Below are 12500 nucleotides of genomic sequence, written 5' to 3'. Positions count from 1 at the left end.
TTTCATGTAAACAGCTGCAAAAATTTCCTACCGGTACAAGTTCATGGGTGACCCGAAAACACTGACCCCCGGTCCATGGACTGGACTGGACTGGGTCCACGGACTGCCTCACGGACCGGTCCACGGACTACCCTTACGGACCCCCTATAGGGACCACCCTAAAACAACATAGAAATGAAAATAAAAAACTAAAAGTTTGACTTACCAGTTGTCTGGATAGACCACTCGTATCGGCGAAATCTAAACCGTAACGCTCCGCAACTTAACAGACTCAGGCTCGGGTACAAAGTCTATTAATCACATATTGCCCTTTCCTTCGCTGTGGACCGGAATCCTTCGAAAAAGATTGATAATAAGTAAGTCTATTTGCATTTTCTTTCTTTAATATTTCCCTCCGCCATTTTGTTGAAATGTTCGGATCATTCTCCCGCGGGTTTGTGAACTCGCCCCAGTCTTCACGATCTCTCTGTCCTAAACAAAATGGCGGAAGAACTTTTTTTTTTTAATGTATTTTTATTCCACACACACACAACAAACAAATGGCGGAAGAACTTAGTTTGAAGCACTCCGGTTAACAGCGAAGGAAAAGGCAACACCTAAGCCTTTATAATTATCTGCTTTGCGGAGCGTAATGGCTGAGATCTCACCTGCAAGAGTGGTCTATCCAGACAACCGGTATAAACAAATTTTCAGTTGTTATTTATTTTTAATTCTGTGTTTTTTGGGTGGTCCGTAGAGGGGGTCCGTAGAGATAGTCCCTGGACCGGTCCGTAAGGCAGTCCATGGACCCGGTCCGTGGGGGGGTCCATGGTCAGTGTTTTCGGGTCACCCCAAGTTCATACCGGTCTGAGTTCGTCCCGGCGGTCTCATAGGATCAATTCGACCACTACAGCTTGGAACCAAGTGGCGTATTTATTGACCATAACATCGCGATTCCCGCCTTTTTCAATACCCAGCATTTGTTTTAGAGTCTGCTTTCAATCTCTGCCATGTTATTTATTGTCCCAATATTGTTCCTGCCACTCAAACATAAAATTCATATCTTTTAGCCACCGTGTAATATCCTCTATATATTGAAAAAAATGTGAAAAAAATGTTATTTTAAAATAACAGTCAGCCTGTCTTTTGTATTCTGATATTAGAGATATTTTTTTCTTTTTCTTTATTTTTTGAATTTTCGCGTAGTTGCTTTCTGGATATAAACGTATATAATAACAAGCTACGGGAATAATATGTTATAACATGGCGACAGGTGGAACATCGTTTCAGTAAGCGATGGAGCAAACGGTTTATTCTTTAGATATGCCATTATGGGGCAATGGTGTTTTCTGTCACTGAGGTGAAACGATCTTTTTTCAGAAGCGTCAACATCGAACGTTTTGAGAACAAGTTCGATCTTGTTGCATCGTCCAGTGGCAAATATTTACTGATAGAAGTTGTTTTGATCTTTTTTATTTGATTCATCTCGATTTGGGCAAAAGAAAACTAACAGGTGGAAATTCTCGCATTAAAATCAAGTTAGAATCGAACCAGTATAACTTTTTGGCCGTTTAGAGCTTCCGCTCATAATGTCCTTATTTGTGGCTCCTTTGGCCACTGTGCACCCACATTGTAAAAAAATCTATTTCTATCCTCAGTTTTTCCTAATTTTGTCTTATATACCTGTATGATCTCTATAATTAGTTAAAATATCAATGTGTGTAATAAAGATTCCTTCCTTCCTTCCTTTCTGTGGGACCGTTAAACGCTACCCGCCAATGGTGAAAAAACGTTTGTTTGGTGGCATAATAAACTAGTAATATCTCACAAAAGAGTTAATGGCCAAAGGGTCGCATACCCTCTTGATGAAATACCCAGCGAACGGAAACTTGGTCGAGAAAATTTATAATTAAGAGCCAAAAACGATAATACGGCTCATGCTGCTTATTAATTACAGGGTGGATAGAAAACCAATATATTAACCAGTCAGAAACCCACGCGTGTAATTCGTTGTGACGACAACACAATGGTCCCGTTTTGCTAAAGAAGAAACCTGCTCGCTTCTTTCAATGTTATTCAAGGAAACCTTCCTCTTCTTTCTGTGCGCGACTTTGGACATCTTTTGATCCTATTTGTCACAGGGATTTACGCAGGTAATGACGTTTTTGGACGGCGTTATGAATGTTTATAACAGCTCATAGAAAATAGTGTGGTATGAGGACACCGTTATACAATTTCGGCGGTCAGAAAAATAATGTAAATATTCAGAACTCGTATTGTAAACATTCCTCACTAACTTGTTAGTTAGGTACTTAATATTATTCAAAATTCATAAATAGCGTGAGCTGCTGTCGGTCTTAAAATGCTTAAGAGATTATAAAGCCAAGGGTCTACTGGAAAACTAGAATTCGCGTCCCTTTAAAGAGGTTATGTTTATTACCGGTTGGTGCCACAAAAACTCCGCGGATTTTTTTTTTTCGCGAAATAAGAAAACAGATACATTACTAAGTTAAATAAGGCGGCAAGAATCAAAACAGAGTGAACTATTTGATTTAAAAGACCTAAATCGTTATTTGATTCAGCAAAAGAGAGCCTTTGCTTTCAGTTAAGGATTTCAGTCCTTCAACCAGTATCTTAACTCAAACAATAAGATAGACTATAATTGTTTTTGTTCACCATTCACCATAGGAAAGTAATATCTGATATAAGAGCAAAATATCGCATACAGTGGTTAGTTGTTCAACTGGTAATGCAGAGAGGAAGTGCGTGCATGAATCTAGTTCTAATTTTGTAACGGACTGTTCGGAATACTCTCGCTCGCAGAGTTATTAATAATTAATCTAGTTATTGTTTCGTATTAAATGAAGATTGAAACCTTTTAGTTTATTCAATAATAGTAATTTTTTTGTGAATGTTGTATTGTTTTGTGATCCAATGATTATATTTATACCTCTAGGTGAGAATTTTAAGGTTGTGAAGAGAGACAGCCGTAATTCCCGGCTAGGCCAGGAGGGAAAAATTGCTTAGCCAATACGAATTAGACACGCCTTTCTTCACATGAATTAGTTTGGAATACCAACATGGCCGCCGTTTCTTTGTTTTGGAACACCAACATGGTTGCCGTGACGTCATGTGAAAACGCTCTATAGAGTGTTTTCACGTGACGTCACGGCGGCCATGTTGGTGTTCCCAAACAATAGAACGTCGGCCATAGACCTTTTTGCAGATACGGCGGCCATTTTGATTTCTATTGTTTCGAAAGATATTATGGGATGCTCAGGGGGCAAATTAATATGCATTTGCCCCCTGTGCATCCCATAATAGCTATTTGAAACAATAGAACTCACAATGGCCGCTGTATCTGCAAAAAGGTCTATGTTGGTGTACCCAAGTAAGCAAGGTTTCTGATCACGTGAGTGAAAACAATACGGTTATCGGATTTGCGAACAAAGCAATTCATATGCGTGTGAGACCTTGGAGCCAGAGTGGGGAGGGAGGGGTGGGGGGGGGGGGGTGGCATGATTGGCGGAGGTACTTTATTCACAAGAAGATTCGTACTGTATATTGACTTCAAGATAACAGGGTTACTCTTTCTTCCCATGACATTTTATACCTTAGTCATCGAGGGCTCTTTACAATTTACTTGCTTGAAATTCCTGGACTGACTTCATTTCATCACTGAACTGACTTACCACTCACCGATGGCTCAGTATTCATCACTGATCCTACTGGCCGCCACAGTTATTATCCAAAGCTCTTACCGTGAAGTTCTGCGATAATTAAGTTAATTGGTTACAAACAAATAAAATAAGGTGAAGATAATGCAAGCATATGCAAAATGTAAGTTTGACAGTTCACAAACCATCATGATATAAATGGAAAAAGAGCAAGTCAAGATATTCCTTTGCGAAAGTTTGCCGCTAGAAGGGTAACGGCCGAATTTGCAAGGTAAACCAACGAATTGCAGTTCTAGACAATAAACTTTAGGGAGCCATTAAGCCAAAAATGTCAAGCCATCTATCTGCGTACGACAGAGCGCCATTTCACCATTACTTTAAGTTTTTTATCTAAACAAGTTGTCAGGCAGGAGAAGAAGCTTGAGGGAATTTTGTCCTTGACGTGGGCTTACCCAAATCTTAAAGTGCAGATTTTCCTTTCGTTAACATTAGAATTGATGACAAAAAATGAAGTCGACACTATATTTTTACTTAAATATTAACGTCGAAAGAAGATCAGCAAAAGAGAAAGATGAATTCTACAAAGGAAGTATCGATCAACTCTCAGGATAAATGTGTCAAATAACCGCCTGGATTTTTACAATAGCAAAGAGTACTAATTAACAATCAGCGAGTAGAAATTGTAGAAACTCACAATTTAATTACTTTTCTTTTTTAACCCATAATTAATTTATCCGAAAGTCGCTCTGTGACGAGTGAGTTGAGTTTTTTGGTTGTCTCCTCTCAATAAAATGATAATAATAGTGAAAAGAAAAAAATAGTATGCAGACAAACTCAATGAATATTGATTTCTTTAATAAAATAATAAAATTCCTAAAATCTCAAAGTATACAAAGTCATCATCTTTCTTTGCTACCATGGGAGCTTTAAAGGAAATATGATTGATATCTTTAGAACGTTTAGGTATGATTTGTTCAAAATCCTTTTGTTAACACATGATTTTAAATTAATTATTTTATTACGTTCCAAATAACTGGGCTTCTGTTTTGGACTGCTGACTCCTTTCCAACTTCATGCTATACCTCTGGGATTTCAACTTGTTTTGCCCCGAGGCAAGTCTGAGGCGAGTCCGTTGAAGACGGACTGTGAAACGCATGAAGAAGACAAGACGCCCCTTTGTAGATGTAGGAGATCGGAAGCCAAAGATTTCCTTGATAGTAAATAATTCGTGTAAAGTATTTTTACAGATTCCAGCTGCAGAGACAAATTTTTATTTGTTCGTTCGTTCATCGATTTGTTCATTAATTCACTCGTTCGTTCTCTCGTCTATCCATTCTTTTCTTCTTTTTCTTTTTGCTTTCTTTCTTTCCTTCTTGACAATTACTTTCAATAACTTGTTGTTCACGTTTAAGTATAAAAGATACCACACACATAAAAGGAATCATTTATTGTTCATTTCTGATTTACTGCTTAAGCTTCCATACAGATAGATGGAGTTGCCAATATCTTAGAATTCTCGGGATCGTTAGTTAAAATTGGAACGATTATTGGAACACGTATGCCTTCTAGACACGATGAAAGAAGCATTGCACGTGTCAAGGCTCGTTTTCAAGAAACAGGCCATGTAACCAAAGAGCGAACCAGGGAAGAATCGGCGAATGAAGAGAGCCCGGCTAGTGGGAGAATGGAAAGGCGAAAGTGGCGGCTGCAGTCCTGTCCTCTTTCCTGTTTTCCGTTTGTGTTAATTTGTCGACCTTTTTGGGTTTCTAGCTCCGTTATCTGTGTAATTCCCAAAAGCATGGTCTTCGGCTCGTCCACGATGTGTGCAATCGAATTTTTTCTTTCATTCATCTGCCTTTTCGTTAAAAAAGACTTTAACGCCGATTGTAAAGAAAGAAAAGCCCTTTTTTGGGGGTCAAAGCGTCTTAGTTTTGAAGACAATAACCGTAATATGTCGTATGTTCGTATTTGGAACGAGTAAGCTGTGACCGTTTTCATCATCCGTCATCATGACGCGCTGGCTTGTATTAGACAGCATTGGGGACGGGGACAACTATTCTTAGAGTTATTTTCATAGATTTATGTCGTATTGTTAGAGTTAAGTTTGCAAAATCCTGAATTCAAGATTTGGAAGCCAACATTCGTAAAAGCTAACCTTGGGCCTAAAAACTTTTGTTTAGGCCTAATTAGGCCTAAGGTTAGCTTTTATACAAATCATGTTTAGGATACTTTTTGTATTTCTGTATTTCTGATTCAGCATTTTGGCCTTCCAAAATCTTGAATTTCCAAAATCTTGAATTCAGGATTTTGGAAACTTAACTCTAACTCTAATGTCATAACTTTGTTAAAATAACTCTATTGCTAGTCAACCTCCATTGAGGACAATAGTTGTTTGTAAAATAGGAGTAGATCTGTTTTCGATAACGTAAATACGTTTTTCCAGTGTGTGTCTGTCTGTCCTTACGGCTATTTGTTTTGTCCTTCACTTGATGGCATAACGTAGCTGTCCAATGGAGTTTGTTTCCTTAGTCCTGAGTCGCTGGTAACTAGCGCTCTTAGTATGTTACGCACTGGATGGAATCCCAGTCCATGTTTTATGGTTAGGTGTGTAGTATCATTGTATCTTTCTGCAAGTTTCACGATATGAACTGTTCCTACTTTTTATAGAAAGATTAAAAAGTTTTAGATGGCGGAGTCGTTTTGCGTCAGTTTTTTCGCGCTCAGGCAAGGCTTTGCGATCATATCTGAGAAGACAAACACGGTTTATCTATCCTTCTTTTCAGGAGAGATGTGACCATAATGCGGCTGTTTCTTTTTTTTTTCAAGGAAAAGAGATCATTTAATCCGATTTAGCGGTAGTCGGTTACCCCTAGCTCTGTGTCAGCATCTCGCTCGCTAAGCACTGGGGACAACACCACAACTAGTCACAATCTTCGTGTTTTGATATCCTGAAACATTTGGAAGAAAGGCTCGGTGATAAAATTGCGCGAGAGAACGCAAAGGTAGAAGTTTATTTCAATCCTCATGTTTCGTTTTCTTCAACACAAATTAAGCGGGGAAGGCTTTCGGAATGGAGCATTTAATGGTAAAACACAATGTTGAACAAATTAACTAAAGAAGACCAATCTTCCTGTTTCTTTATCTTTATAAACACATCACATACCCCGGTATCTTTCTTCATATTATTTCGAGTTCAATTCGAAACAGAAAAGATGTCCACAAGACTCTAGACCACCCACCCTCCCCCAAATCATTAACGAATCCACTGGGTGCTCTGTGGTCGTAGTTTTTCATGAAAAATGTACAATATAGTTGAAATTATTGCTATCTTGTCCTCAAAAATGACAATACATATAATTGTATAATTATTTGCTTTTTAACACGGCGTTTGAAAGCATTTAAGCTAACAGCTACCTTTCAATTTGCCATTACTTCTAAATCAGAAAAGTGACAACGTTAACTGTCATGCAGGTGTCTGTTAATTTCGTTTTTCTCCTTGTTATGTTATGAGAAAAAACGAATAATTTAACACAGTTAATTGATCCTTCATGTGAGTAAAAGCTTTTTCTCAATAAATAATCAGATTTAATTTCTCCCCAGCAGTAAAAACCAGTGATATTATTGGATAAGCTTGAGAGTTAACATTATAGAAATGGTCCACTCGACTCAGTTTGAATTTCACTGCATGATTCTCTATTGCACTCACGTGATAAGACGGCCATGGTGATGCCAAAAGAATAGAAAAATGTAGCTCAAGATTTGCATAATAATAGAATCAAATTCCCAAAAGTCTTTTTCTCTATTGTGAGAACCAAGAGGTCAGGTGCATGCAATCAAAGAATAGCGTTTTATTGAAACCTTTCTTTTTGTTTTCTATGGGTTTTTTGCGAGAAGTTTGCAACAGACAAGGATGTTACAATCGCAATTTAAAAAGAAAACTATGTGCAGGTGTTTGAAATCTCTACTGTAAATTGAAATTGTAAAAAATTGTATTTACCAGATAAAATGTAAATTTCAGAAAGTTCTATTTTTAAAAAGCCCCGCGGATGCAGTTTGAAGAAAACAGAGATTACTGGTAACTTTGAGTGCTTTTATTTCGATTCGTTTATCTGCTACCACGGTGTCTTTTTCAAAGACCACGTTCAAGAGAGAAAACGAAGTGCTTTCTCAGTTTTCAGAGATAAATCAGGTGTCTCCATGTCGTGTTTTCTGTATGCTTGACTGACTGAATGAATTTTTAAATTCCCTATAGTTTTCCGCAGAACTTCTTCAGATTTCCTTAAACATGAGGAAAATCTTTCCCTTAAAAGCAAAAGATAGTAAGATAGTAAAACCAAAACTCAAGTGTTTTAAAGAAAGTTAACACACATTTGGAGTGAATTAGAAAAAAATTATTTGGAGGAGGCGTGTACTCTTTTTATTTGAAACTCTTTAGATGAATATCTTTTAAATGTATTTATCTCATGAATTGGAGAAAAAAATATCTTAAAGATATTGTCAATTAGCTTAAAGTAAATAAGAATCCAAACTACGATTTAAAGCGCTTCAAAACTAGGTGTCCTATTTGAAGAATACATAGTACACTGAACATGAAGTTTAAACTGAATATATATTTTTTCCACGGCGCCACACTGCTATTTTCGATTTGCGGGTTCGTTAGTTGTGCGAAATGTCGCGAAACAGCAAAAACCATCGAAAACAAGACGTCCCACAATCTTGAACAAAAAGATCTCGATAGAGCACGGTACATATCGGAGACTTTATCGAGTTCTTAAGATACATACTACGTCATGGAATTTGAAATAGTTTCAATGGTCGAAATATCTTCGATTACCTTCACACCACGATAAGGACTTTATTTCTTGCGTGGTTGTCTGGAACACCTGCCACAGCAGTTAATAATCTAAATTTTCGAACCCCTTTATCAAAATAAACTCAAATTTAAGGTGCGTACAATGGGTTGACCTTTGACCAATCGGGGCGCGAATTATCACGAACGAAATTCTTGGACAGTGATTACGAGCCTTCGACACTGACCAATCTACAATAGTTTCAAGTATGAGTAAATATTCACGGCGCAAATAAAAGCAACGCTTGTTATTTCCCGGCTGGGTGTTGCGCTGTTGAATTGAAACCGGTTAACATAAGCACATTCCGTGCGTAGACGTCTTGGGTTTATTGAAGAATATTTATGTTCTTGTTTCGGTAGAAAGAAAGTGACATGGAGCTAGATGAAAAGAAGTTTGCCGTCAATGGTTCCGTGGATGGAGAGGAGCTTCCCGCAGAAGACGACAGCCACAAAGTAGAAGTGGAAGTTAATACTGAAGAACGTGAAAAATGGGGCAAGAAAGTTGAGTTTTTCTTGGCCTGTATAGGCTATGCTGTTGGGTTAGGGAACGTGTGGCGATTTCCTTATTTGTGTTTCGAAAATGGCGGTGGGGCGTTTCTTATTCCTTACATCTGTATGCTGTTTTTGTGTGGAATGCCCTTGTTCTTTATGGAACTTGCCTTGGGCCAATATGTGAGCTTAGGCCCTGTCACTTCTTGGGCCGCGATTTGTCCTTTGGCTAAAGGTATGGTTTTCTAATTTCCTTATATTCGAGAGTTGATTTTATGATTTGTGCAAACTTTGCTTTCAAGGTTACCGTAGGAAAATCTACACAAACAAGACAGTCGGTGATAGCCTCAAATTATCACTGAGAGAATATTTGATACATTTACTTAGGTTACGTAAGGATGTTTTGCGACATTTAATTATGTTTAAAATCTCAGTTCCCTTAGACTTGAAGACAAAAATTATTCTGTTCGTGAGAGATTCGCTGAGTTGATGGCAAGCGATGAATTTCGAAATGTTTAATAATGCTTAGCCCATTATACCGCAAAATTTGTAGGTACATTGTTTTCTATGTATCAATCAAGGTGAATATTTTTTTTTCATGGTAGAGGTGATTTAATTATGCCTAAGTTATTGAGTTTTTCAAAATAATATCCACTTCCTAGAGTTTCTTCTATGAAAGAAAAAGAACACACAGTACGCGTACAACCCCTCTTGAAACGTCTTTAGTGGCACGAGTACATAATTAATTTATTAAAATGACGAATTTTGTTACAGCTTGGTCGTGCAAGGCATCAAAATTTCATGACAATTTACACATAGTTACATATTTTTTATTTCATATCGATGAAAATTTATTTCCCGCGCTACGTGAACCAATCCAGAATTAGTTTATGACGCCAGTGAATGACATGTGAAAAGGACTGTGTCTCGTTTTAGTCTATGCAACTAAAAATATAGAAGCCTCTTTGGTTTTGGTTATGATTTTTAAAAAAATTATTTCGTAGTGAACATTTTCATTCCAGACAATTAATTATTAGTACATTACGTTTTTTAATTCAAGTTTGAAAGTAGCCTGGTTTGAATGGTAGCTTGAACATACAATGAACCATTCTTGAATCGTGTTAGTCGTATTACTCGGAATACCTTATATGGTCCTGCGGTTGTTACATAACTATTTGAAGGCACTTAAGACATTAGGTATGCACCGAGGATCAGAAGTGTTCTGCAATTCACCAAAAGACATTTATGGGATATTTAAACACACATAACATAGCTGAGGAACCCTTTAAGGTTCTCGATAAGACATATTTTACGGCTTGAGCTTACTGTATCGTTACAGCGGTGAATCGTTGAAGATAATTTTGCTTGTTGGAGGCGTTGTCAACCCACGTGAAAATTTACGTTGAAAAAAAATGGAGACACTATTATGAAGTAATAAATAACCGAGGGTGGCAGCCGCCTACTTACTTTTCATTATGTTATCTGTTGAAAATCACCATGCATGTGATGAATTTTGCTCAAGGTAAAATGCTTCGCAAGTGTGGAGTTATATGAAACTTTCTAGTTTCACTTTTCGATAACAAACGCCCAAATTTATTCCGCTCTTGAATTTATGGGTAAAAATAACCATGAAACAGTCAAAACATCTTTCTATTGCTTACTTTCATGTTTTTAAGGCCCTTTTTATATATCTCTTCAGTCATCCTTCAAGAAAACCGGGGTTTGTGAGATCTGACGACGCCAGAAAACGGAAATCTTTAGTTGTCGTTAATATTCTTTACTTGCATGTTTTTGTGGTTTTAATGCTAACGAGAAAAAAAAAAAAGAAGGAATTTGTTGATATCATTAGTAATCTCTCAGGACAGGAGCAATCATCAAATTAAGTCTGAAACTTTATTGTATTATAGAAGGAAGTGAACTAATCGGTTGTGACAGATTTGTAGGGGATTTTCCTTTGCCATCTGTCTCAGAGGATATCAGTATTTTTAGAGGCAGCTTCCTTTGTGACAACCGAACAAATGTACACGTATCACACGACTGTTTTGTTGTGCGACAATCGTTCATTTTTAAATCATTTTTCCTTGCGGTTAGGTCAAAGTTTTCATATTCTTTTGTCTTGTTTCAAATTGAATTTAGCCTCACTTTTGGCCTCATTTATCATCAAAGAAATGATGTTATACCACCTCTTTTCATCTCCAAACGATTTATTGTTAAGCCTTGTACTTAAAAAACCGACTTGAATGAAATCAAAAGAATATACAAAATGGTATAAATTCTTTTTCACACGACTTTAAGACAGCCATGTTCAGGGATGTTCCTAGACAAAGAAAGGAGTCCTGGTTTACCCAAAGTTGAAATTAGATACATTTTTTGCGTTTTCTTTTACATGTAATGATTCGCGAAAAGGATGTTAAGCGGCCGGTGGACGTAACATGTAATATAGTCACTGTGCAAGCACGGATTGAAAACATCTTTACCTCCTCTCAAGCTCTGCGTTACGCATCTCAATCTTCTTAATGTTTCATATCATCTTATCGGTTTCTGTATTCATACACTTATCTACTTTCAGTCTTGGCCACACCGGGTTGGTGTTAGCGTGTGTCACCTTGCTTTTTTTTGTTGTTTTTCAAAATTACAACAGAGTGATAGGGAACAAAGAACTGTATTATGCGCTCACCGGTAATCGGACTGAGATCTTCCAGATCTTTAGTCCTGTGTTTTCACCACTACACAACGACGAACATGCTCAACCCAGAGGGTGTCAATGGGGTTGGCTCTAGTCAGTAAACTTCTTTAAAAAAGTCATTTAGTCAGTAAACTGTTTGCGAACACGGATTTAGTAAGTAAAGAGCAAAAAAGGAGGTTAGTCAGTTCATTTAAATGATTTGATGACTTTTATGAGCTGTAGATGGTCTCCTTTGGTAAGCCATGATTGAAATAAAACATAATTTTGTTTACTGTGATGAACAATCAGTGCTCCGTCGATCTCTTTTGGCCTGCTAAGTCTATGACAATGTTGAAGACCTTTATGACCATTTATGGCCGAAGAACACACTGAACACTAAGAATAATTTCTGGAATGTCGTAGTTACTTTCTTTTCAGTTTTCCTCCCAAGTTTTCTGCAAAATGATTCACAATTACCCTTCACCGATTTTGTGGCCTGCTGTAAGGTCCTTTGTGCAATTATATCTTCTAGCCTTACAAGTCCAGTCTAACAACTGCTCTAATTTGCCTCCCATGTCGAGTGGTCAGTGTAAGTGAGTATAAATGGCATAATTTTGGCAGTCACTTGCTCCTGTGGCTGACCTCGCCAAACGAAACAATTTGAGTTCAAAGCAATTAACTCCGAGCTCCCTCACTTTCCCTTTCACGCTGAGAAAACTCTCTTCGTGGCGCTTGAAGTTATAAAAGCTGCTTAAGTCATCCCGAAAAGAAATTCTTGACCGAAAAACGTTCGATACCTTGCGAGTTTGCGGGGTTTGCAAAGTTGAGAGAAGCCTAGCCT

General features: G+C 37.5%; 1 protein-coding gene across 4 annotated transcripts in view; it reads left to right on the top strand.

The window, feature by feature from the left end:
• The window catches only part of LOC137997754 (sodium- and chloride-dependent GABA transporter 1-like), a 37579-nt gene that overhangs the window by 16531 nt on the left and 8548 nt on the right, over window positions 1-12500 (top strand). For 2 of the 4 annotated variants that reach the window (XM_068843992.1, XM_068843971.1), the window contains exon 2: window positions 8866-9229. In XM_068843992.1, coding sequence (XP_068700093.1) covers window positions 8878-9229 — 352 coding nt within the window. In that variant the 5' untranslated portion in view covers window positions 8866-8877. Of the gene's footprint in view, window positions 1-1936; window positions 2133-6505; window positions 6659-8865; window positions 9230-12500 lie in introns of those variants that run through there. The other 2 variants (XM_068843982.1, XM_068844001.1) reach the window with 2 other exon arrangements.

Source organism: Montipora foliosa, chromosome 1 (genome assembly GCF_036669935.1).
Source record: "Montipora foliosa isolate CH-2021 chromosome 1, ASM3666993v2, whole genome shotgun sequence".
NCBI lineage: Eukaryota > Metazoa > Cnidaria > Anthozoa > Scleractinia > Acroporidae > Montipora > Montipora foliosa.
The sequence above is the reverse complement of the archived record's forward strand: the minus strand, read 5'-3'. Positions and strand labels throughout refer to the sequence as shown.